The 25119-nt window shown below is 67.3% G+C and overlaps 1 protein-coding gene across 1 annotated transcript in view; it reads right to left on the reverse strand.

The window, feature by feature from the left end:
* Window positions 1-1867: 1867 nt before the first annotated feature.
* The window catches only part of VAV2 (vav guanine nucleotide exchange factor 2), a 108627-nt gene continuing 85375 nt past the window's right edge, over window positions 1868-25119 (reverse strand). The window contains exons 13-27 of the mRNA XM_036218204.1: window positions 23540-23625; window positions 22737-22869; window positions 20777-20886; window positions 19658-19759; window positions 19309-19397; window positions 16781-16797; window positions 16038-16059; window positions 15010-15137; window positions 14359-14433; window positions 13264-13316; window positions 12109-12225; window positions 11044-11131; window positions 9825-9948; window positions 7931-8085; window positions 1868-3946 (exon numbers count right to left, since the gene is read on the reverse strand). Of these exons, the coding sequence (XP_036074097.1) occupies window positions 3899-3946; window positions 7931-8085; window positions 9825-9948; window positions 11044-11131; window positions 12109-12225; window positions 13264-13316; window positions 14359-14433; window positions 15010-15137; window positions 16038-16059; window positions 16781-16797; window positions 19309-19397; window positions 19658-19759; window positions 20777-20886; window positions 22737-22869; window positions 23540-23625 (1347 nt within the window). The 3' untranslated portion in view covers window positions 1868-3898. The remainder of the gene's footprint in view (window positions 3947-7930; window positions 8086-9824; window positions 9949-11043; window positions 11132-12108; window positions 12226-13263; window positions 13317-14358; window positions 14434-15009; window positions 15138-16037; window positions 16060-16780; window positions 16798-19308; window positions 19398-19657; window positions 19760-20776; window positions 20887-22736; window positions 22870-23539; window positions 23626-25119) is intronic.

The raw sequence follows: 25119 nt of genomic DNA on the forward strand, positions 1-25119 counted from the left end.
CCGAGCCGGGCGACGTCTACGGCACACCGAGCCGTCCTCTCCCGAGGCCCGTGGCGCCCTGCCCGACGCCCACTGGGTGAGTCGTCTCGTCTTTGAGGTCCGGGGTTAGCCGTCCTGCGCGACTCCATCCTGGGATGTGGGGCGCCTTTCATTCTCTTATTTCTGGGAAGTTTTAGAAAACACATTAAAATGCTACCGTGTGCCGTGATTTTGGTTTTAACTACGTGTTAGAATTTCCTTTTCGTGACGGGGGCTCTCGGACACCTGGGCATCACGCAGGGACCCAGCGCCGGCTCCTGGCCTCCGAGGACCTGTGGTCGATGCCGCAGGTGTCGGGACCCAGGCCTCATGCCCGGGGGCGGGGGAGGGGGCCGGGCCCCAGGGGCCGCCTGCCTCGTGCCCCTCCCGCTGGGGCGGGCCCCTCCTTCCGAGCTTGGCGTGGATCCTGCACGTCCACTGTGGCGTCTCGTTCGTGGGGATGGACAGGCTGACCAGTCCTGACCATTCCCGTCCTTCCTCCGGAAGGCACTGCTAAATCCCTGGACGTGAGGGCCCCCGTGGCCCTGCCCCAGGGGAGTCTGCGGCTGTTAGGGTTTGGGGGCCACGATGCCGGGGTGCCCCTTGGGAAGCAGCGCCTCTCAGATCTGCCTGCCAGTGTCCCAGGAAACCCCAGGTGGGCAGGACCCTCCTCCCTGCTGGGCCTCCACCCCGTCCACACGGGGGCCCCCGAATGAGCATAAGCACCCCTTTTGTGCATCTGTGATGCCCTCCCCAAAGAGCCCCCAGCACCCCTCAGTTAACTGCGGCCGCAGCAGCCCCCCCTCAGGCCACCATGCCCCCCGCTTCTCGGCCGGGACCTTCTCCAGGGCTGTCTGTGCTCACTCAGCCCTGCTCAGGGCGGCCGAGGGGTGCTGGCCCGGGGGCCAGTCGGCGAGTGCCAGGCCCTTCCGTCCCCCACGTGTGGATGTGGGAACTCAGGCTAGAGGCTGGCTCTAGGGGGAGGCGGTATTGGAAATCTTGGGGACTCGGCCCATGTTCTCTCGGAGAGGGTGCTGCCCCGCCCCCTCTGGTTCTCGGGGCGTCTGCCTCGGCCAGCTCTGGGGCTCTGGGCCCTGAGAGCCGGATGGGGAGGCTCGGACACTCATCTGTGCCACCCCGGACGTCTGAACTTGCCGCCCTCGGGGTGGGTCCCGGGAGTGGCTGGTCACCCACCCCAACGGCCACGCTCCCGTGCCCTCAGCAACGGGGCCCGGCGTTGTCCAGGGTGGCCGTGAGCCCGGCTCAGGCCTGCGTTTCCGGCCTCCACTGCAGCCGGGACCCCGGCAGGGCGGGGAGCCGGAGAGCAGCGCCGGCCTTTCCTCCTGGCCGCGGCCGCGAGCCCGGCAGCTCCGGGAGCCGCCCTGGACCACGGCCGTGAGGAGGGCAGCGCACGCCGGGGACAGGGCGGCTGGGGGCACAGTGCCAGGCTGGCCCACTGCCCCCGACGGCTCTCCGCGAGGGACAGAGCCCTCTCTCCATCACCACTGTCTCTCTCAGGCCACAGACCCACCTCCGGGGACAGTGCCATTTTTGCGTCCAATGTGGGAGGCGCGGAAATGTGCCGGTGCCAGGGCTGGGGTTCGAAATCCATCCACGCGGGGGACAGCAGCGCCCGCCCCTCTGCGGCAGCCGGCGGGACCCTGCGGTGCTGGGCCGGCGGGAGGAGCCGCAGCCCAGGCCCTGGCACCCCCACCCCCTCCAGACCCACGGCCTCTGCCCAAGGCTGGGCTGCCCAGGGCCTGTGTCTGACGTGGGCCACGCCCCCTGGGCCTCCCCTCACCCCCGGGGTGGGGCAGACCCTGCTGGACACAGACAGGAAACCAGCCCCTCCTGCAGAAAAGAACTCAGGTTTATTTGCAGTAAAAACCATGGTCTGAAAAAACCTGTTGGCAAATGTACAGTTTGCGTTCCACGCGGGGTGGCCTCCAGCCGCGGGACCCCAGATCCGCGGCCCGCATGCGTGTTCACAGCTCATCTCAGGCCCCAGGTCCGAAGCCCCGTCCGGAGGGAGCCCCGTTTCCAGCCAAAACCACCAGCACCCCCGCTGGCTCGGCCGCCTCCTCTCCTGCCTCGTGCAGTGCAAAAACAAACCGAACCGAATCCATGTTCAAAAAAAAAAAAAACCAAACATTCACAAAAACCGGGGCTCCGCACCGTTCTCCCAGTGACCCCGCTATCAGTACGACTGGTTTCGAGATGACCTCAAACACACATCGTTTTCTTGCTGTTATATAATCTCTTCCTTATTATTCACAGATACATAATGGAAGCCTTGGAGGAAATAATTACACACTTCTTTTTCCCTTAAAAAGCGAACAAGTCAAATCGAAAACAAAACAACAAAGCTTTGCCGACAACAGTAAAAAATGAAGGAGGCTGGCTGGTCCCCTCCCCGCCCCCCGGGCTCACGCGGGGCGGCAGAGCCGGGGGGCGCGGCTCGCCCCCACCGGGGCGACTCTCCCCCCTACTCCACGCCCCCCACGCGATCCTGTCCACCTCACTTCCCCAGCCCTGCGGAACGCCCTCTCGCTCGACCCCGCTGTCCCCCATGTGACCCCTCCCCACCGCTCCCCATGGCAGGGTGCTGAGTGTAGGAGCCAAGCCTGGAGGCGACGAGGCTGACCTCAGAGGAGCCCCAGGGTGCAGCGTGGCAAGCAGCACCCGAGCCGGCAGGGGCCGGCCGTGCCAGCGCCCCGCAGCCGGGTCCCCGCTCCCCGCACAGGGCCGTGCAGGTGCCTGAAGGCAGGAGGGGACCTGCGAAGCCCGGGCTTCACCAGCAGCTTTGGCACAGAGCTCAGAGGGAGGGTGTCGCTAGTTCCGCGACATCCAGGCAGAGAAAACGGGGTCTAGCCGACCCGGCTGGAGGTCAAAGGCCAGGAGGTCATGAGGGGGGATTTCAGGTGAAGAGCCACCCCCAAGGGCACTTATTTTGGGCTGGCCACAGGCCCAGGCCATGAGCTGTAGGAACCCTGGGCAGGAACCGCTGCCAAGGGCAAGAACCGACATCCCATGCAAAGGCTGGGGGACCCTCGGGGATGGCCTTGGAGGACACGGGAGACCCAGAGGGCCCGGCTGCAGGGGGGCGGTGCGGGGCTCCTCCCTGGAAGGGACTGTGAGCAGCAGGGACGAGCGAGGGGACAAGCCGGGTTTCTTCCCATCCGTATCAGGGTTTACAGAAGATTCTCCACTGGCAGCAGGACCGGACAGACGTGCCTCGGGCGGAGCAGGGCAAAGACAGTACCGGTGACCGGGGCGGGGCCAGCAACCTCCCCGCCCCCAAGGCTCCTCCTGGGAGAGGGGCCAGCCCCAGGGGTCTCCGCAGGCCCTGAGCAGAGGGACACGAGGCGGCTGAGGGGCAGTGCACAGGCCCATTGGGACGCTCTCACCTACACCGGAGCGCAGCCGGGGCCGCACAGGCGCCCGGCTGCCTCTCACGGCTGGAAGCCACCCCAGGGAGCAGCAGGAAGCAAGAGGGCTGAAAGTCTAGGGGCTGAGCGGAAAGGGTGAGGGGCAGGTCCCCTCCGCTGTCCCCAGCCATCTCTGGGACGCATCTGCTGTTCAAACCGAGGCTCCTGAAGGCCTCGCCTGGCACCCGGCACCTGGCTCGCAACGCCGCCGGCGACGGCCACAGCAGGGCCGGCCCAGACTTCCTCTATGTACAAGCAGTGAGCCCGGGACAGGCCACCGAGGGCAGACCGGTGCGCATTCGGGACTCTGCACGCCTTCCCCGTCGCTGGAGCTCGTGAAGACCGGAAGGCCAGCGGGCATCGCCCCCTGCGAGCCACGGAGCTGGACGGACGTGAGCGGGAGCAGCCCTTCCACGGATCCGCTAGGCCCGTCTGCACCCTGGCCGTCACCGTCACTGGACGCCCTCCTCTTCTACGTATGTTGAAGGAAACCAGCCAGTCTGAAAAAAAAACCAGCAGGCTCACGTAACGGTGTGTGTGTGTCGGGGCTGCAGGCGAGTAGAGGCTCGTGGAGATGGGGCCATCCTTCGAAAGGCTGGAATTCTGAGCCAGTCCTGCCCCGAGAGAGGACGGTGGCCCGGGAGCAGTGGTGACCCCAAAATGCACCAGCCCTCAGCCAGAAGATGATCTGCATCCTCTCTAGCTGACGGCCAGGGGTGTGGGGGGGTGGGGGGGACCCATCTGGAGAAAAATAACATCATCCAGGGAACTGTCTCTGTTTTACATGCAAGCTCAGCATTTAGTCAGGACCACGTGACAGAAACTAAGAAAACACAGACGACAGAAACCTAAATAACTCTAACGTGTATGTTTCAGAAAACTGATGAAAAGGCAGAAAGTTTAGCAGAGCGCTGAACTCAGAAATCAAGCAGAAATCCTAAGACTGAAAAATACAGTGACTGAAATTAAGAACCCTGTAGAAGGAGTTACCATCAGATTAGACAAAACAAATGAGAAGACGAGTGACCTGGAAGACGGACCTGTGGAAAGTACCTGGATGAAAGCCAGAGTTCGTGGATGAAGGACCCATAAAACGGGGCACGGTGAAAAGACCTAACAGCCATGCGAGTGGAACCCGAGAGGATGGCACAGGCACCCCATCCGAAGAGACTTCCCCAACCAAAGGGCACCAGCCACAGGTTAAACAATCTCTACGTATCTCAAGCAGAATGAACACGGAGAAAACCCAGCGTGGGCATACTGGAGCAGCGGCCCCCAACCTGTGTGGTGGCACCAGGGACCGGTGCTCCTGTGAGAATCTAACGCCTGAGCATCTGAGGTGGAGCTGGGGCTCAGGCGGCGCTGGAAGCTTCGCCTGCTCCCCCGCCGCTCACCTCCTGCTGTGCGGCCCGGTTCCTAACGGGCCACGGACCGGTACTGGTCCGCGGCTCGGGGGTTGGGGACTCCTGCACTGTAGCAAAACTAATCAAAAATAAAGGCTTATTTTTTGCTTTACATGGAGTCCGGCGGTGAGTTTCTAAAGCCATTTCCTGTAAAGAAGCGACATTAAGAACGTCAACGAACGTTTCTACAGAGGCGTCGGGAGCCGTGCACAGTGGAAGGACGCCATCGAAGTGCCGAGAGGAGCATCCCATGGCCTAGAATTCGATCCCCCGTGACAGTGCCCTTCGAACATGAGCTCGGCATATCCGCTCCCAAAAAGGAAACCGGTCTCACCAGAGACGACCGACTCCCGGGGGAGACCGAGTAAGGGGCGAAGGGCGGGCCCTTCCCTGCAGCAGAGTGTCTCCTAGGAACTGGAGGAGAAGCAAGTGAGAAAACCACCATTTTTCAACCACGGTAGACATAGTTAACTAGGCAAAATTCACCAGTTAATGATAAGACTAATTAGGTGAAAGTTTGATGTGAAACGAGATATTTATCTCATTTCAAACTATTACCCTGAAAATTATTTATTAACTGCAGCAACTGCACCGTGGAGAAACCCGGCAGGTACCACTGTCACTGAAGTGATCTAAGTTAGTGTCACGGTTATAGGACAAACTGACATTCCGTGCCTTCGGCGAGGACGCGATGGCACAGGAAAATCCGTGGCCTCCCACTGCGACGCTCCCCCCTGAAACGGACAGCCTCAACCGGACCACGAGGAAATGTCAAACGAACCTTGCTGAGGGACCGTCTACAAAGTAACTGGCCCACGCTCTTCAAAAACGTCAGTCAGGTAAGGCGGACGAGGGCCGAGGAACCGTCCCAGACGAAAGTGAGCTGAGCGTCGTGGCGGGGGGATGCAATTCACGGACCCGGACTGGCCCCAGGGCCAGGGAGCTCTAGCCAGAGGAGACACTGCGGACAGCTGGGAGGCCTGAGCGCGGGCCGCGGGCTAGACCGAAGGGGCGTGTCCCCGAAACACACACTGAGCTGTGTAGGGGAATGTCTGCAACTGACTCTCCAATGGCTGAGAGAAAAACAAGGGTGTGTGCGCACGCGCGCACACACACACACGCACACACGCGCGCGCACGCATGCACACGCGTGCGCACACACACACGCACACACGCACACACACGCGCACACACACACACGCACAGAGGGGATGCAAACGGCGAAGCGAATGATCGGATCACCCTCAACTGGTAAATCTGGGCACGTGGGAGTTCTCCGTACTAGAGCGACTTTTCCTGACGTCTGAAAGTGTAGTACAATAAGTCACAGACCTCCTACAATGAGACCGTTAGAAAAAGAAAGAGAAATAGGAAGCGTTCAACCCAACCGCAGCAGACTCGCGGTAAAAACGCAGTGAAGAGGGAGGGACTTCGGGCGGCAGGCGCGTGGCGTGGGGGGAAACGGGGCGACGCAGGGAGGAACGGGGAGCCCGGGGAGGCCAACGGACGTACATCTAAATGGCCGCTGACCGCTTGAACCAACGACCATGTCTCATGGGGTTAAAACGTGACAACGCTTCCCCAAAGTCGAGAGGAAAATGAACGGAGCCGAAGTGGTGAGGTCCCCGCATCGTCCGGGGAGCAGGAGGGCTGATTCGAGGCGCTCTCCGAGGACCCGAGTGCGTGCGGGTACCCCTAAGGCGACCCCGGTAACGGACGAAGAACGCATCACTAACGAACCCGTCAAAGCGGCAGGAAGCGGAATAGGGGGAAATACTGCCTAATCCCAAAGGAGGCAGGCGAGAAGAAACGAGGAGGAAAAAATGCGACGAAAATAAACGGAAAGATGAGGGTTTTAAACAAATACCTCAGGCGTTACATTACATGTAAATGAGCTACGTACACCTATTAAAGGGCAAAGACTCTAAGATCAGACAGGCTTCAGAAAACCTGTTTATAACCTTTCATCTTCTATCTTAAATATAAGAACACGGAAAAGTTGGAAATAACACGAAAGGAAAAAAGTGCCACACAAAACACTAACCATCCACCGCTAATCATCATCTACAGATGCTGTAGACTTTACAGCAAGAAAAAACGGCCAGAGATGAAAAGACATTTCACGACAACGGGACGGGCAAAGTAACTGGATCTGGAAGGCTCTAAAGCTTAGCTCTGCTCTGAACTCTCCCGGGAAACTGGGTGGCTCTGCACCCGAGGCCAGGGCCCAGGTGTGAGTGGGTCCAGGTGTGAGCGGGCCCAGGTGTGAGCGGGCTCAGGTGTGAGCAGCCCCAGGTGCTCCACTGCAGGTTCCCAGGGGCCACGTTGAGGCCAGTCACCCGGGACTCCAGCCTCATGCTTCTGAAGGCCTGGTGGGTGTGAAACCGCTGAGGCCCGAGGGTCTCCCGGGGCAGACAACACTGGGCAGAGGGAGGTGGGTTCCCGTCACCTGGACGGAACGGTGAGTGATGGGAGCCAGCGCAGGCCGGCCCTCCGCAGCCTGCCGTGCTGCAGGGGGCACTGCAGCCCTAGGGACAGAGAGGCATTTTCCAAGCGGTGACGCTGTGGCACCCTGCTGGGCGGCCCGGACAGAACAGGGCCAGGCCGGGCGCTGGCCCCGGGGTCGTGGAGAGGCGCAGCAGTGCAGGGTGGGCAGGGACCCATCGGGCGTGTGCCCCCCACGTCCCCAGGGCGTCAGTGGGGCCCAGCAAGGACGCCCAGGCCCGGATCAGACCCGACCCGGGAAGCCCAGGTCTGCGGCCAGGGGCACGGGGCGCGGTGGGGCGCGGGGTCACGGTGCCAGCCGGCGGGGGGCGGGGCCGCGCCACGGTGCCAGAGGCAGGGGGGCCGGCGCGGGGCGGGGCCGCGCCGTGGGGGGGCAGGGGCGGGGCTGTGGTGCCCGCCGGCGGGGGGCGGGGCTGCACCACGGCGCTGGCGCGGGACGGGGCCGCGCTGCGGGGCCGAAGCGGGGGCGGGCGCGAGCCTCAGTGCTGGCGGGGGCGCGGGCCCTCACGCGGTGCCAGCGCGCGCAGCCCGGCCGGGCCCGCCCCGGGAGCAGGGCGGCAGGGCGCGGCCACTCACCTTCCCGTTGGTCTCGCCCCTCCACCAGCCCTGGTCGCCGCCCATGCGGCTGTAGATCTTCACCACGTCGCCTTCCCGCAGCGAGAGCTCCCGCATGTCCCGGGCCGCAAAGTTGTACCTGGCCACCGCCGTGCCGATGACGCGGGGCGCGAGCACTGTGGGGACAGACAGCGGCGTCACACGGCCGCCAGCCCAGTGTGGCGCGGTCCGGCCGAGCTCCCCGTGCAGGCGGTCAGAGCGGTCACCGCCTGCGCTGGGGGCCACCGCAGGAGCGGGCGTGCTCACGGGGACAAGAGCAGATGCCAGCGCTCAGGCGGGCACAACTCCTGGCCGCGTGCCCGGTGCACAGGTGTCACGTGGCCAGTGGGCGGCTCAGCCACCCTCACTCTGACACAGTGCCTGGGCTGGGGCTGCAGAGCACGGCCTCCTTCCCTGTGTCCCCAGTTCCAAACCAACTGGAAATCCGGCTGGACAGGCTCAGGCTGGGACCCAGGAGTCAATAGACAGGTGACAATGACCATGGTGAATGGGGACACATACAGCGACTGGGAAGGGCTCTGGCCCTGGCAGAGGCAGCGCAGGGCCATGCGGTCGGGGCCACCAAGACCCTGTCGCCCTGCAGCCAGGTCCCACGACCAGAGCGGGGCCTGCGGGCTCCACTCCCAGCTGCCCCTGCGGGTGGCCGCCTGGCTGTCACCGCGACCAGAGGCAAAGCTCTCAGGGAGCAGCAAAGGACAATGGCTGACAAGCAGGGGCGTGGCCACCGGGGAGGGCGTGGCCACCGGGGAGGGCGTGGCCACCGGGGAGGGCGTGGCCATCGGGGAGAGCGCGCCAGGTGACAGCAGTGAGAACAGCGCCAAGCCAAGCCCGACTGGGACCTCAGGTGCCAGCAGCAGCCCCGCCCACCTGCCAAGCCACCTGCGTCCCCGTCCCACGCCCCTCTGGCCCCTCTGTCGGGGCCACACCCGCTGAGGGCAGCTGCGCACACCGTCAGGCAGGGGCCGTGGGCCAGTGGGCGGCCCCGAGGCAGGCCGCCCCCCACGCGCCGAGGGCAGCGGTACCTGGCCAGAAGGGCGAGGAGGAGCCCTGGGGAGCCAAGCTGAGGCCCTGAGGACTGAGGAAAGAAAAGCTGTAGGAAGCGCAGGAAGCTGCAAAGAGGCGAGAGAGAGCGTGAAGGGCATGGCGAAGGGCGAGCGGGCTCCGGACTCTCAGACTCTCAGGCTCGAGGTCGAAGGCCGCAGGGGCGCAGCCGCGAGGGGCCAGGGGCAGCACGACCGAGGCCCCTGGGCCCAGGGCGGGGTGCATGGGGACCCACAGGCGCTGCTCGCCCGGCCCCCTGCCCAGCACGTGGCAGGGGCTCACTGAAGGCCCTCACCTGTCTGCTGGCCTGCTCGCCCAGTGGGGCCCACCGTCCTGCAGGCCCCTCTAGGCTAGAGGATGCAGGGTACCTCAGGGGACAGGGTACTGGGCTGGATGCCAAGCCTGTGGGCCCACCCTGCCCCCGACTCCACGTGGCCCAGGGCGGGGCTGGGCTGGCTCTCCCCGTGGGGACCCCTGGGAGGCTGGGGCACAGGGAGGGGTCTGAGGACAGGTGGGACCTGCCCTGTCCTCTCCCCATGCTGACCTCCGGGCAAAGGCACCGAGACTCGGAGCAGGAATTCAGAGCTGGCACCCCCCACCTGTCACCTGGGGCCACCAGGGTGCCCTGGCTCAGGGGGGTCTGGGCCACTGCTCCCGGGGGCGGGAATCGAGGACAGGCTCCCGGCCCAGGTCAGAGTGCCCCACGGAAAGCCTTCCTCAGGGGCGGGTGGGCAGTGAGAGCCTGGGGGTGGGAAGCAGGGAGGGGCGCACACCTCCAGCTGAGCACGGTGGGCCAGGTGGGCGTGGGCATTACCTGGGGACCGGCTGGAGGCCTTGGAGGCCGTGCGTTCCCGAGACTTGTAGGGGTACTTGAGCGTGGTGTCCAGCTGCTTGAAGCTCTCCTTGAGCGAGTGGCACTGGTAGTACTCCACCAACTCCTGCAGGACGCACGTGCCCACTGACGGCCGCCGCCTCCAGGAAGCCCTCCCGGGTGCCCCCGCCTCCCTCGCCCACCTCCACGGGGTCGCGTGGGGGACTCCTCTCCCTGACCCCTGAGGAGTCCCCTTCCGCTCCCGCCCCAGGATGGGTGGTCAGCATCACTAAGACTTTTGACCCAAGGAAGAGAGAGGGTCCCTGAGCCCAAGGCCAGGAAGCGCGTGCCACGCGGGCACCAGCCGGGGAGAGAGGAGGGTGACCCCGGCGGCCAGCGCCCACACGCTGAAGGGCTGGCCAGAAGTCGGGGAGGCGGGGCCGGCCGGGGGCTGCGTTTGGGACGGTGCCCGTGCAAACCACACCCGAGCGGACTCGCAGGCGGCGAGGACGCGCCCGGGAACATGGACGTTGGGTTTTGGGGGGTGCAGGGATCGTGGACACTTTCTATCCTGCTTGGTGGTTTTCTGTGGCCGTGGCGGGGGGAGGGGTCTCAGAGGCGAGGTACTGTGGTTACATGTTCTCAGTGCATGGACCGCTTGTACGAAAGAAATCATGGGTCCAATTTTAAAACCATCTGGAGGAGGGCTGTGCTTTCACCTGCGTTCTGGCCGGGCTGGGAAGGTGTGCGCTACGGAGGCAGATGGGGGGGCAGGTGGGGGGCGAGGTCTATTGGAACCCCACCCTCCACATGAGGCCGGCCATGTGCCAGGCCCTGGGCTCTGGGAGGACAGTTGGCAGGAATGGTGGCTGTGATGCCGGTGGCCAGAGTGGTCAGGCCCTCCCCACTCATCGTCCAGCATGGCCAACCACCTGGCCCTTTGCGGGGGTTGGGGCGACAGTCTTGACTTGGGGCTGTGACGAGGCCCTAACTGTCCCAAGGAGCCGTACGAATGCATTTCCTTGGCTCCTTCTCACTCTGGGAAGACTCGCTCACCCCCCCAGGAAGTGGCCCCCAGCCCAGCGGTGGGGGACCCCTGCTGGGCTCTCACCCCCCCCCCCCACTCTGCAAGCCCGGCTTCCCCTTGGTGTGGCTGCGGCGGGCAGCCCGAGCCCTCTTCCCTCCCCTGGGGCCAGGCGGCGGGAGCCACGGAGCCACGTACCAAGAGGCTTTCGAATTTCTTCGCCTCCGTGATGTGGATCCAGCTGTCCTTCTCCACCACCTTGATGTGCTTCACCTCGTCATTGAACCTGGGGGAAAGGCACGGGCCTCAGCAGCCGCCCAGCCCTCGGTCCGGGCTCGTCACGGCTATGTGGGAGCACGGGCCTGGCCCCAGCTCCCGGCCCCGGCTCCTGCGGGCACGCCCTTTCAACCTTCGCCCCACAGGCCCTTCACCCCACCCCAGCCGAGCCGACCCCCACTGCTTGCCTATCCATCTGTGGGTCCCCCTTGCTGGTTTGGAGCCCAAACTCCCGGTCAGCCTCTAAGGGCTCAGGCCCCGAAGCCCCATGCCTCTCGTCCATCCAGACACATCCCAACTCAGGGCTCTGCTCGCTTTCTCCTCTGCACTGGGACTGTCCCCCTCCTCCGGTCCCCCCACCGCCTGGTGAAGCCTTCGCAGCGTGGTTTACACGTTAAAGGTCTGACCTGGGCCCCGGAGGCCGAGGGAGCAGCCCCGACCCCAGCTCTGACAGCATCTCCCAGTTTTCTCCAACTCTGCACCTTCCTCCCCAGACCCACCGAGCACCAGCCCGCCAGGCACTCTGGGCTGGGCCCGAGACCCCATCTCGTGGGCGTCCTAAGCCAGTGGTGACCAACCCCCAGTCAGATTCTGTCTCTTGAAGAGGGGGTGGCAGACCCATGAGGGGCGGCTCCCGGGAAGGGCACCTGAGTTGAAGGCCACTGGCAGCATTGTGGCCTTTCTGAGCTCTCGAAGGCCCCCCTTGGGACTGGGGGGAGGTCCCTGAGCCCTCACGAGCGTCTCTGGTCCCCATGACCTGAAAATGACCAAGCGCGCCCACCGGGCAGCTGTGGGCTGCCGGCCGCTGGGTCGTCGCGCGGGGCCCGGGCCAGCCACGCTGCACAGACCCATCTCAAAAGGGTCTTGGTCTGAGCAACTGCTCCACAGCCGCCCCCAACCCAACACCCCCAGGAGCCGGAGGGGACGTGGCCCCAGGGGTCGGAAGGGCACAGGGGTCGGGTCGCCCGGCCCGCCGGCCGCCCGTACTTGATGCTGATGGCGAAGCGCTCGGCCTCCGCCGGCCTCTCCCTGATCAGGTAGGTGCCGCTGGCGTGGGACTTGAGCAGGTTGTCCGTCTGCTGCCGCTCCATGCTGCCTGCGAACCTAGAGGGGCCGAGGGGAGACGAGGCTGCACCCGCCCGCCACACGGCCGACGGCGGCCTCCGCCCTGAGCCAACGGCTGCGGTCTGCAGAGCGCCCACGGGTGCCGTCCAGAGGAGGCTGGGGGCCGGAGGGGGGGGGCGTCACGTCTGCCCGTGAGCACATGGGCCACAGGGAAGGTCACGGGGGCATGAGGACCCCCGACCTCGGCCAGGCCCCTGGGGGCCCCGCTCCACAGACCGCGGGGCCCGCGAGGCATGTCGCTACTTCAGGGGCACCCACTGAAGACCCCCGACCCCTTGCTGACGGGTCTCCGCCACCCCCGCTGGAGGGGAGCCGCCGCCCCGACACCGACCCCGTGCCCTGCCTCCCCGTCAGGCCGAATCGGACCTTGTGTGAACACGGAGCAACCGAGGGCGACTCCACGCTAACAGCCTGTCAAGCGCGAGTCCCAGCTCGGTCCCGCCCACGGGAGACCTGGTGCGGGCGGAGCGCCCGCGTGGTCAGCCCGACTCTCAGGGCCACGACAGAGCGGCTCAGGCGAGGCGCCGGGGACGGCCGCTGGGCACGGGTGGCTTCCGGGACGAGCCCCGAACCGAGACCCAGGAGGCGAGGTGCTCGGGGTAGCGGGTTACCACGCCGAAGCTGCCCGTTACAGCGGCCACTACAGGGCGCCACTCCCCGAGGCGGCCCGGAGGCCCGGCGGGTGCCGCCATTAAAGCTGGACCCCAGGCCGACCGGTGCCTCATCGCCAGCACGTCCACCTTCGCTCATCGAAAGAGCCTCATGTTCTCGTCAAGCAACAGCACGAGGAAACACACCATCATCGGTTTCGCCTTAAACGGACCACTTTCGTGTATTTTAAACAATAAATCTCCAGAGCACGCAAAGGGCTTCCTGTCTGGCGAGGGGGAGACAGTGCCAAGGGCAGAGAGGAGCCCCCAGGCTCCGCCGGCCTGGGGAGCGCCGAGACCCGAGACCCAGCCCACTCGTGGGGGTGTGGGCTGCACCCCACAGCCAGGGGCCAGACGGTGCACTCACCAGGGGTAGGCCGAGTAGTCCATCTCCCGGGACGGTGGCCGGCCGACAGGTGGCTGGCAAAGGAACACATTCCAGTTAAAGCCCCCCAGGGGCCGCCCGCAGTGGGGGCCGGAGGGGGCTGCCAGCAACGGCTGCTCCTCCAGCCCCAGGGCCACTGGACGGCACGGTCCCAGAGGGCAGCGGCCCGCACTCGCCACCTCTGGGAGGGTTTGGCAGGGTGAACGACTGACTGACTGACTGAATGAGTGAGTGAGTGAATGGGGAGCCACCAGCTAACGCCTAGCTCCCAGGAGCAGAGTGACCAAAGGCGGCAGCAAGCCCTCGGCCGGGGACGGGGCCCTGCCCACGGCTCCCTGGGGCATGCAGGCCCCGGCCCTGGGCAGGCGTCTGGCCGGCAGCGGCGGGGCCCAGGCGGCAGCCGCACGCAAGACGGCCGGTCTGGGGACGAGGCCCCTCGCTGCGGCCGAAGGGAGGCGGAGCCTCCCGGACCACCGGGCCCTCTCCGCCCACTCACCACGCAGACGGGGAAACTGAGGCCGGAGGCGGGGAGACACTCGTGAGTGAGGGGCGCTTGTCCTCCTCTGCCGCCTGCAGGGACCGTCCGAGATGGCCCAGAACTTCCCCCCCAGCCGCTTTTTTGGCGGGGGAGGGGCAATTCCATCTATTCAAGGCCGGCTGCTGGAGGCTTTCGTCAGGGCCGAGCATTTGCTCCAGGCCACGTGGACGAGCAAAGCCATGTCGCCTTTCTCCACCCTCACGACCTGGCCTTGAACCCCGCGTCTGAGCCGTTGCTCCCCGTGGCCCCCCAGGGCCGTGCAGCAGCCTGAGAGGACACACAGAGTCCCCACGGCCGGAGGAGGGCGGCCGGTCGTCAGTCCACCGCCAGGGCCACAGGGGCGGCCGGTGCCTCGGTGACACCCACCGGTGTGGAGCAGGAGTGCGCCCCGCTCCTCAACGGCCCCCCTTCTCTGCGGCTGCGCCCCTGAGCCCGGGCCAGCTCAGGACGGCGTTAACGAGGGCCTCCCGAGCGGGCAGACAGCCTCGCACCCCGCGCCTCGGCCGCCAGGCTCCAGAAGCGTCTGCGCGAACACTCACCCTGCCGTCCACGGGGCACGGCTTCACAGACGCGCTGGGGAAGTAGCCCGACTTCCGGGTTTGCAGCAGCCGACCCTGGAAGGGACAGACGGTCAGGGCAGTGGGGGTGGCGTCATCGCAGGCTCAGGCTCCTCAGGACAGGATGAGGGCAGTTCCTGGGGAGCGGGTGACGGCGTCACCTCCCTGCCGTGGCCTCAGGTGACCTCAGAACCAGGTGGGGCGGGAGGGTGAGGGGCGTCCCCACTTCACGGATGTGAACACTGAGGCCCCCAGAAGCGAAGCGACTGGCCCTTCCCCCGCCAGAGGGCAGCGGACCCGGTCGGACGGTCTGCGGCGGGGCCTGGCCCGGCTGCCTGGCGATGGTGCTGGACAGAACCGGGGCGGGGTGGGCATGGCGGGGGGCGGGGGCGCCGGGGGAGGGTGTGCAGGACGCGGCGGGGGCAGGAGGAGGACCAGGATGGGGGCTTCCACTGTCAGGGACACCGCAGGCCCCCCAGGTAAAGGCTCACACCCCGGGAAGACGGAGCCCACGCCCTGCTAACAGCCCAGCGCTCTCCAGCCCCCGCTACGCTGGGGGGCCCTGCGCTTCTGAACCAGGGGTCGGGGCTGGGAGAAGCCAGGGCCTCGCCCCTCCAAGCCCCCAGGACCCACCTCCCACCACTGGGACTCGGGGTCCCCCCTCAGCAGCTCGATCACGTCGCCCGTCTGGAAGGTCAGCACCGGCTTCCCGGGGGGAGCGGGGTTGCCGTGGTAATTCTGCACAGCCACCATCTTGGGACCTGCGGAGGACAGGGCGGGAGGGGGTGGCTCGGCGGCCCCGCCCAGCGGCAGCCCGCCCCACTGCCGGCCTCGGTCTCCCTCCCGGAGAGGGGGCAGGTGCTGGCGTGCCGCCCCCAGACCCTTCGCGAGACTCCGCGTGGTGTGCGCGTGCGTGTGGGCGGCAGGGTAACGGCGCGGGGTCGCGGCGGGGACGGCCGCCTACTGACCGGCGCTTCGCGCGATCTCTTCCCAACGCCCTTCGAAGGCGTGAGTGTCCCCACGTGCGGCAGGACACGGGGCCGGCAGGACCAGGGACTGGCCAAGGCCACACGGCTGGCCCCGGGCAGCTCGAGGGCAGCAACCGCAGCCCCGGCTGAGCCCCGGGATCACGCAGGCCTCGCGGGCGGCGCCCCGCTTGGGCCCGGCCGCCCCACGTGGGCCCGGCGGCGGCCGCGGCGGGTCTGGGTTTCGCTCCCTCGTGACCAGGTCCAGGCCGCTGTTACTGCCTGGACTGCACGGAAATGTCACAGAACACGACGCTCTCGACTCTCCACGTTTGAAGCCACGTTCCCGTGACACGGCACAGAGCGGGCGGCCCGTGGAGGCGCAGGGGGCGGCAGCGGCAGCAGCGTTTGGATGGCCACTCTGCCCGGCCTCTGCGCTGCCGCTCGGGGCCTCTCCTGGGCGGCAAGGACGCTGCCCCTCGCAGGCCGGGCCCCGTCCCCATGCCCGGTGCTGCACTGTCAGACCCCCGGGAAAGGCGGCCGCAGGCGGGAGGCGGGCGGGGCCAGGGGGCAGCGTGCACAGCGGGAGGCTGGCGGCGAGAGGCCGGGGGGTCCCCGCGGCCAGGCCCAGGCTCGGCTCCCAGGCTGACCGATCGCACGGACCATGGCTGAGAAGGGCCCAAGTCCCACACTCACCCGGTCCCGCTCCGGAGGCTTCCTGTGAGGGCAAGGACAGACAACGGTGATGAGCAAAAGCGGCCCAAGCCCCGGACGCCCCCCACACGCCCCGGACAGGGGGGTCGGGCAGGAAGCAGGCAGAGGGCGGGCACGGCCAGGACTCCCAGGGCACTGGTGACGCCGTCTCCCTGGGCGACGACCCCGCCGTTCTCACCGCGCCTTCCACCTCCGCGCCCTCCACGGCCCTGGGGCATCCGCTTCCTCCCTCTGCCCCTTCCTTACCATTAACTCCCACCTCCTCCAGGAAGCCCGCCCTGACCAGCCCAGGCCTGGGGCCTCCCTGCTCTGAGCTGTGGCCCCCTCTACCGGGGACGTGTCCTGCTGCACACGACTAAACGCTGGCATCTCCCCTCCCCCACGAGAGCATCTCTGCGCCCCAAGCAGGGCCTCTGACTGCTCAATTCCACTGGAGCCCACAGCTGGGGTTGTGACCCGATGTCTACGCCCCATCGGCGGCGTCAGGGACTTCGCCCCGAGTCAGCTGCATAGAGAGCTCTCAGGCAAATCAGGACGGGGGCGGGGGTGGGGGCGGGGGGCATCGCTGCGTGAGCAAGCCGCCGGGAGCGGAACGGGAGGGCGGGCGGCAGCCCCCGGGGCCCCCACGACCGCAGAGGCCGTGCTGGGAGCCAGGGCGACGGGGTCGTTTGCTCCCAGTGCACAGGGTTTGTGGGCGGCAGGGAGAGAATGGCTGGGTGACTCACCAGGTCTGCAGATGAACCTGCAAAGGAAGGACAGAGGCCTTAGAGGACCAGGGGCCAGCGGCAAGGCCCGGGCGGCTCTCGCCCGCATGGACAGGCGCCGCCGGGCACGCCGAGGAGCGCGCGCCCGTGAGGGCCACTCCCCGGCCGGCGCGTCGGCCGCAGGTGACAGACGCGCAGCTGGCACTGTGCCTGACGGTCTCTTGGTTGCTTCTGCCGGCGAAGCTGAGCTCTGGTTTGGGGGCCAGAACCAAACGGGGGGACAAGGACGGGGCGCCAGGCCCCACGACACACATGCAGGTTGTGCCGCGCGGCAGCGGCCGCCTGGCCACTGGGCAGAGCCCGGGCTCAGGGCGAAGGCTCCGTGAGCGGCGGCCAGCGACGCCCGCCGAGGGCCCCGGGAGGTGCCGGTGCCCATGCAGCCTGCTCAGCCCCGTTGCCTTGGACGCGCGGCCGCCAGGGGCCGGGGTGCCCGAGGACGCGAGCTCGGCGCAGCGGACGGAAGGCAAACGTTTCGAGGATCCTGTCCGCCTGCCTGGGACACCCTGAGTGCGGGACGCAGGCCTAGGCTGGGCCCCCGCCGCCTGCGAGGCTGGGCTGCCCCCTCGCCCCCGGACAAGGCCGGGACCACGACGGCGAACGTGTGTGTCTGAAGCGACCTCGACACTGCCTGACACTCGCGGCTGCAGACCGCTCCGGGCAGACGCGAGAGGCCGACAGGCCTGCAGAGGCCACGGGCCGGGCGGGCGCCGGGCGGGCAGCGCAGCCAGGGCCCACGCGGAAGGCTCCGCCCCGACGGGCTCCCTGAGGCGGCCCCGGGGCGGCCCACGGTCAAGCCCGCCGTGGCCTGGGTCACCGGCAGAGCCCGGAGGCGGAGCTGCCCAGGACCCAAGGCCCGGAACGAGAGAGGAGAGCCTGGGACAGCAGCGAGGAACCCTCCAGAGCAAAACGGCCGGAAGCGGCCGGGGCAGGACAACGTCCCCAGCAGAGGGACAGGGGACGCACGCACAGGCCCTTGGGGGAAACACGGGCTCCTTACAACAGAAGCGGGCGCCCGCGTGGGCCCTCGGGACGGGGCGGGGGGCGCTTGCGACCTCTGTGGCTCAGAACCGCCCCTCGGACGAGACCCCAGCCGCACAGGTCACAGAACCACAGAGGGGTGGGCGGCGGGGGGAGTCAGAGACGAGGCGGGCGCCCGCTGGCCGGCCGCGGTGCCGCGGTCTCCTTCGCTCGTCTCTGCGTTTTCTAAGTTTTCTGTGGGAAACGGTGGGCGATGATCGGGGGTGGGGGCACCCCGAAACATCATTGTAAAAAAAAAAAAGGAAACTTAAAATATATCGAAACCCTGCCTTTGGTTATTTCTTGATAAGCTCATGGGCTATGTTTTCTCTTCTATGTTATTTCTTTTTCTTTCTCTTTTTCCTTCAGTTTTGATGAGTATGTCACTTTTAAAAGCAGAACAAACAACGGCAAAGGAGAAGAGGTGCCCAGCCGCCCGCCGGAGGCACCTGCGGCCACAGGGGGCAGTGCCGGCGGGCGCAGCTGAGCGGCCACCCGGCCCTGCCTGCGCCCTGCACCCCGAGGAGGCCGCCGGGCCGCTGGCTCATCCCCGCCGGGCCGGCTGCACGGGGCCGGCGGCCGGAGCCGCCTCCCGCCCACGGTGCTGGGCCAGCGCTCCAGCCAGCGGGGGCCCTGACACGATCGTCTGCTCGGGGCGACGAGGCCCGGCATGTTTTCCTGTCTCCCTGGAGCGAGCTGAGCCCCCCTCAGCATGGCTTCCCTGAGTGTGGGCCGCGGTTCAACAGCTCCGTCTCACGGGGGCGTCAGGGGACGCGGGAACGAGGCCCCCCCTCAGGGCTGGGCCAGCCCTGCCCAAGGCGGTGGCTCCAACGCCTTCCGGAGCCCTCGGGCATGTTTTTGGCAGCCTGGCCGGGCGCTGCAGGCTGGGCACACGGCCCTGAAGACACCTCCCAGACCAAGGCGTCTCGAGCAGGCCCGGCGGCCCGGTGCCGGTCAGGCAGGCTCAGGCCCCGCCCCACCCCAAGGCGTCACGCCTCCCCATCTGACAAACAGGCACAGGCGGGGGGCACAGGGGGTGCTGTGTGTGCGTGCGTGTGTGCATGCGAGCCAGCTACGAGCACGGTGTGGCTGAGGGGGGCCAGGCCCCCCTGGCTGTGGGAGAACAGGGGTGAGGGGTTTCTCTGTAATCAGAAACTGCCACGTGACCGACAAGGCTAGTCTGCCCATTCTGGGGGTGGATTCTAGAAGTTTACAGCTGAAAAGGGGCAAAGACCAGGCGGAGGAAGCCCCAGACACCAGTTAGGAGGGGCTTTGGCTCAGAATCCGGGCCCCCCCGGGCCCTTGACCCCGTGTGACCCGGGGCAGGTGTCCTCCCCTCCCTCAGCCTCGGTTTCCTCATCTGGGCCCTGTGCCGTGGGTCGCACGGCAGGAAGGGAGAATGCGCCCCCCGCCAGGGCCAGCAGGGTGGCGGAGGGTGGCCGTGAGGGACGGGGCCCGCAGGCGGCACTCACCCGTCTTGCAGGGCGGCGTCACCTCCAGACACTCCTTGTGTGCCCCGACGCCACACTTGGTGCACAGGTAGCCCTGGTAGAAGGTGCCCCTGCCATGGGGGCGGCGGAGGTGAGGAGGACACTCCCCTGGCCCCGCACGCCCGAAGCCGTGCGCAGGGCCCAGGACCGCCGGGGCCGCCTCGCCGTCTGTCTGTCCCACGCGGCACCGCCCCTCCCAGCTGGGTCTGACGGGGACGGGGACGGGGCCAGCCGGGGACGGGGCCAGCCCGGGCCGGGGAGGCGGGTGCTCGGCGGGGCTGGGCTGCAGGGCGCACGCAGCGCCCTCGGGCCGGCGGGGCGGGGGCCTCACCTGAGGAACATCCTGCAGGCTTTGCAGTTGGTGGCCCTGTCGAACGTGTACATCTGGAAGCTGTGGTGGTTGGCGGTGGCTTTATCCGGCTTGATGTTTGACCTGACGGCGGGAAAGGGGGCCCCAGACTCCCTGAGCCCCGAGCCTGGATCTGCCTGACGCCCGGCCAGGGCGAGGGCGAGTGGGGGCATCAGGGGCTGCGGTGCTGACGACAGCCCCCCTCGGCGACGGCGACAGCCGGGCCCTGACGAGCGCCTGGCGCGGGCAGGCGCAGCGGGAGAGGCACCCCGAAGTGCTCGGGGGGGGGGGGCGTGAGCTGACGCCTGCCACCCACTCAGAAACACGTGCCCCATCGACGGCGCGAAGGCCAGGAGCGGGGGAGGGGCATGCGACGGTACGCAGGGCCAGACGCGGGCGGCGGGGCCGTGGGAGGCTCCCGTGCCCCCTCTCAACTCTGAGGAACAATCTAGTTTTCGTCACAGAAGGTTGGGGAGAAAATTCCAGCCCCTGGGAGCCGAGGGCAGACAGGGAGGCGGCCCACAGCCTGGCCAGATACACGGACGTGTGCCGGGCGCGAGCCCCTTCGATCCCCGGCAAACCCCCGACCTCGGCCTTCCGTTCGTGTCTGTTTCACAGGACGTAAAGGCCCGGGAGGGGGGCACGCCTGCACAAAGCCCCTGGCCCCCCCCCCGACTGCAGACCGCGAGGGCACGAACCCCCCTGCTCCGGCCTGCGGTGTCTGGGGTCCCCGGCACGGAGTGGACACAGCGGGGCTCCTCCTAGATTTCATGGGAAAACAGCCCTGTGGCTTTGAACAGGTGACGATCCAGCAGCCTGTGAGGCCCGGAGGATCGGGGTCACCACGAGTCCATCAGGCACCTGACCATCCCGGCCACTCACTGCTCTGCCGGACAGGGGCTCGAGACCGAGCCTGGGGGCAGGCTGTGACAGAGGGACCGCCCTCGTGCCCGGGGAGGTTGTAAACCAGCCAGGACGTCGCCCAGGTGGGGCTGGGGTGATGGAGCCCGTCTCCGTCTCCGGGCATGTGAGCCGGTCCTCGCCCCCAAACGAAACCCAGCCGGGGGCTCCCGCCCCCGCCCCCTGCACCCGGGGACTCACATGGCCATCTCGAACTGCTCCATCCACTTCCTCTTCATGTCTTCCGTCTTGCAGAAAAACTGGAAGCCCTGCTTCCCTTGCAGGTGGATGAGATAGAAGCCATAGGACCACTGTGGGGGGAACGGGGGTGCACGTGACGCGGCAGGGCCCCGGGCGCCCCGACGCGGGCCCTGGCGCCTGCGTGTGCACGTGTGCGTGTGCATGTGCGAATCTCGAAGAAGATGCGCTGCGACCCCTCTCCTGCCCGCCCTGCCCGAGGCGTGCCCTCGGCTGAACCCCACGAATGACTGAGCCGGTCCCCAGGGAGCTCGCCCAGGGCCCTTCCACGAGGCCGGCCCGCCCACTTCTGCGCCCTAAATGTGATGCCAAAGAGACTCGCTTATCTGAAGTAAAGCAACAGAGGCCGGGAGCCTGAGAAGCCCAGGGCGAAGCCGGCCACAGCCGCCCCGAGCCCCTGGCCACCCCCCAGGCCTCGCCATCTCCGGAGATTTAAAGGGACCCAAGGAGAAGAGTTTGGTAAGTCTGGGCCCATTTATTCGAAAAGATGGAGGGGAAAAGGAAGGGAGGGAGAGGCCCAGAGAGGAGGAAGGAGGAAGAGCGAGACGGGGGCTCCGAACGCCCTGACCGCCCGGTGTTTCGACCCAGCGTGTGGCCCTTGCCCTCCAGGCGGGGGAGCGGACGGGGGCCGGGCGGGGCGGAGGGGACCTGGCAAACAGGCAAAGCCTTCATCATGCACTGAAGCCATCGTCATAACTAAGAAACTGGGGGAGGAAGGAAGCAGCAGCAGGCCGAGGGGCTGGCCGTGCTCGAGCCCACAGGACCCGGGGCCAGGCCCCCAGCTCCGGAAGGCAGTGCTGGCTTCGGGGCCCTGAGATGGGGAAGGGGCGGGAAGCGGGCTCCAGGAGCTTACCATTTTCCCATGAGACTAGGAAGCATGAGGAGAGGGAAGGAAAAGGGGAGATGAGGTCACTATGAGGCTCGGCCCAGCCCTGCGGTGGGCCCTGCAGCCCAGGACGCTGACCGCACCCCAGGTGCCCAGGATAGGGCACCCAGGGGGCCTTCCTCCCAAGGGAAAGGTGCCGGGGGCTGGGACTCAGGGGGGTGCGTCTTTAGCCCAGAGCCTGAGGAGCGGCCTCAGGTCAGCACCTCAGGGTCCCTGGTACCTGGTTTAGGACCTCAGGGTTAGGGGGGTCACCCCCATAGCTCCTCCAGGTGGAACCTGCATTCTACACCGTAAGCTCCAGAGTCTGGGGCTGAGACTATTAGCACATTGGCTCGTGGCCCCCACATCTAGCCCAGGCTGCACACAGGAGGTGCTCAAGCTCTGGATGCAGAAGCTTTGCGGAAGCAGGACTAAATGGGACCTAGTGGCAGTCTCACCCCGTAGCCCCGCCCCCAGCCGCGGCCCCGCCCCCAGCCACGGGCCCACCCCAAGCCCCGCCCCCATCACCCCAGCCACGGCCCCGCCCCAGCCGCGGCCCCGCCCCACCCGCGGCCCCGCCCCCATCACCCCAGCCACGGCCAGACTCCTGGCGGCCATAGCACACTGGCTGGACAGCTGAGTCTGTCCGGCCACAGCGAGGCCCCCCCAGCCCTCCTTCAAGGCAGCAGGCTGGGGAGGTACAGCAAGGCCCGCTTGCTGCGGGGGACGATGGGGGCCGGAGTCAGGTCTGGGGCCTGGCTGCCGCACGAGGCCCGGGGCCGGGCCCCTCTGCTCAGGGTCCTCACTGGGGCGCCGTGACCCTATCGTGCCCAGTCGCGGCAAAGAGTCAAAGGTGAAAGGCCGGGGAAGTACCGGCGAGCGCAGAGCAGGCTCGCCTTGTGCAGCCGGCGTCACAGCGAGAGGAGGAGGACCGGGACGCTGTCACACCCCCCCCCCCGCCCCCGCGCCCCCTCCGCGGGATCCGCGGCCCGCCCCACCCGCCGCGGCCCCGCCCTCACCGCGGGAAGCCGGGCCCACCTTCTTGATGTCCTTGTTGTTCATGGGGTCGTCGGTCATCTTGTGGCACAGCAGCTCTATGACCTCCTTCAGCTCGTAGCTGTAACCCCTCCTCTTGCAGACGATGACCACCTTGTCAAACAGGAACAAGTACCTGGCCCGACAGCGTGGCCAGGGGCCCGTCAGCTCGGCCAGCACGCTGCGCTCCCAACGCGGGCCGCGGCGAGCCGGGCTCCCTGCCGGCCCCACTGCCGACGCGGCCCCTCAGCACGACTCCTCCAGGAAGCCCTCCTTGCCCTCCTGCCCCCGTGGCCTGAGGTGCATCCGGGCTCCTCCGACCCCAAGCTCCATCCCCCACTGGACTGTGAGCCCCATGGGGGCCAGGCCCGCATCTGCTGTGACCTCAGCACGGCCCCAGGCCTCGCGCACAGTAGGTGCGGATACAGAACTGAACAACAGTGGCCGAGCTGTGTCGGCCGCAGGCACCCCCGTCACTGGCCTGGGCACTGCCCTGGCCATTTGGCAAAGAGCTCACGCAGCCACTCTGCCTGTCCAGCTCTGGGGAGCCTACGGGCTCGCCAGCCGAGGCCTCTGGCTGCCCCCCAGCCCAACCCAATGCCGGCCGCGGGCAGGGCCGCCCCACGGCTGTGGCCGCCGCTGGCTGGTGTGGCTCGCCGAGAAGGAAGGAAGCAATTAAAACAGAGCCACACAAAGCCTGGCGGGCGGGCAGCTCTTTCCTCAGGAAAAGCTGTTCCCAGACCTGCAGGGAGCGGGGTGCCCGGCCACGCGGGCCGCCCCCCGCCCGAGGCCGCCGCTCCGCCCACCTGTCCTGCTTGGTGTGGTTGACTATGGACCGGACCTTCAGCTCCCCGTCGATCTTTGGCCTCCCAAACTCCTCCAGTCTCACTTGCTGGGAGAGACGGGGGTGGCTGTTAGCCCCAGGGCAGAGCAGCACCCATCGTCACGTCGGGAGATGGGGAGGCGGCACGCACCCGGGGGACAAGTCCCACCGAAGCCCAGCACCATGACCCCAGAGGGTCCTGGTGGTGCTTAGAACGAGGAACTGGCCCGGCGGCTCCTGGTCCCCCGCCCCCGGCCCCCCAGGCTCCCCGCAGCTCTGTGGGAACACAGAGAGCCTCGCGGTGGGGTCTTGGCAGCAGAGAGGCCACGGGGTGCCGCCCAGAGCAGGGACCTGGCAGCAAAGGCAGGTGCCCCACCCCGGGAAACCAGATTAGAGGGACAGACGCCCGTGTCCGGCAGCGGGTGGGGCGCGGGGTCCGGCCCGGGGCTCGGGGGCTCGTCTGCCCACGAGGACGGCCCTCAGGCCCTGTGGTTCGTGGAGACTCGTTTTCGATTCCTGTCTGGTTTGGGTCTTGGCTTCTCCACTTGGATTCGGGGAGTCAGTCTCTTGACGTGTGCTCCACGCAGCCGGAGACTCCGGGGTGCCGCGCCCGGGCGGGGCCCAGCCGCGCCTTCTGTGCTCTCAGAGTTTTCCAGAAGCTGCCGGAGCAAGTCTCAGAGCCCGGCAGCCTTGTGGCCACGCGGTGCGGATGAGCACCCTGCATAGCAACGTCCTCTGGGCCCCCACGTCTCACCTCCGAAGCGGGGGACACCGGAGCGCCACCCCACCCGGCGGACGGGACTCGGGAGGGGGCGCGGAGCCGAGCACGGCCCGGCCCGCTGACCACTGCCGGCGCACTTTAGTCACTTAAGGAACGAGTATTGCTCATCCGAAAATACTTTTTTAAAATGTCCCCAAAGTGTCTTCGTGTTACAAAAGCGACGTCCATCCATGGGACAGCATCTAAAAACCCTCGACGATGAACGGGGGGACCCGGCGGCCCGGCCCCGCCGGCACGGTCGCCACGGGGGGTGAGGACTGGGCCAAAGGCACCAGGAGCCGCCCGCGCGCCCGGGAGCTTCCTTTGCAAAAGCTTCTGTGCCGCTCTGACCTTGACAGAAACTCGCCAGGACCTCACCAACTTTGGGGGCCAGAGAGTGAAAACGTCTGGGGAAAAGGCGGCGGCTCTCAGCCGGGTCCAGCCCGTGCTCGCGGGACACCCGGCGGCATCTGCAGATGTGCCTGGTGGCCGCTTGGGCCCCCACGAGAGGGGGCGGCACAGGCATCCAGTGGACAGAGACCGGGGTGCTGCTCGGCCTCCTGCTGCACACAGGGCAGAGCCCACGACCGAGATCGATCAGGCCCACACGTCCGCAGCGTCCGCAGCGCCGAGGAGCAGAAAGCCTGGTCTGGTCGCGGACGCGGCTGCAGGGCGCTGCCGCTGGTGGCCCAGGTGGGGCCACACCTGCTTGCTGGAATGCCAGCGCCTCCTCCCGGCCGGACGTGGTGCTCCGGCCAGCGCCCCAAGGATGAGCCTCCGACGGACCAGGTGGGGAGAGGGCC

This window comes from Rousettus aegyptiacus, unplaced genomic scaffold (genome assembly GCF_014176215.1).
Source record: "Rousettus aegyptiacus isolate mRouAeg1 unplaced genomic scaffold, mRouAeg1.p scaffold_m13_p_3, whole genome shotgun sequence".
NCBI classification, from domain to species: Eukaryota; Metazoa; Chordata; class Mammalia; order Chiroptera; family Pteropodidae; genus Rousettus; species Rousettus aegyptiacus.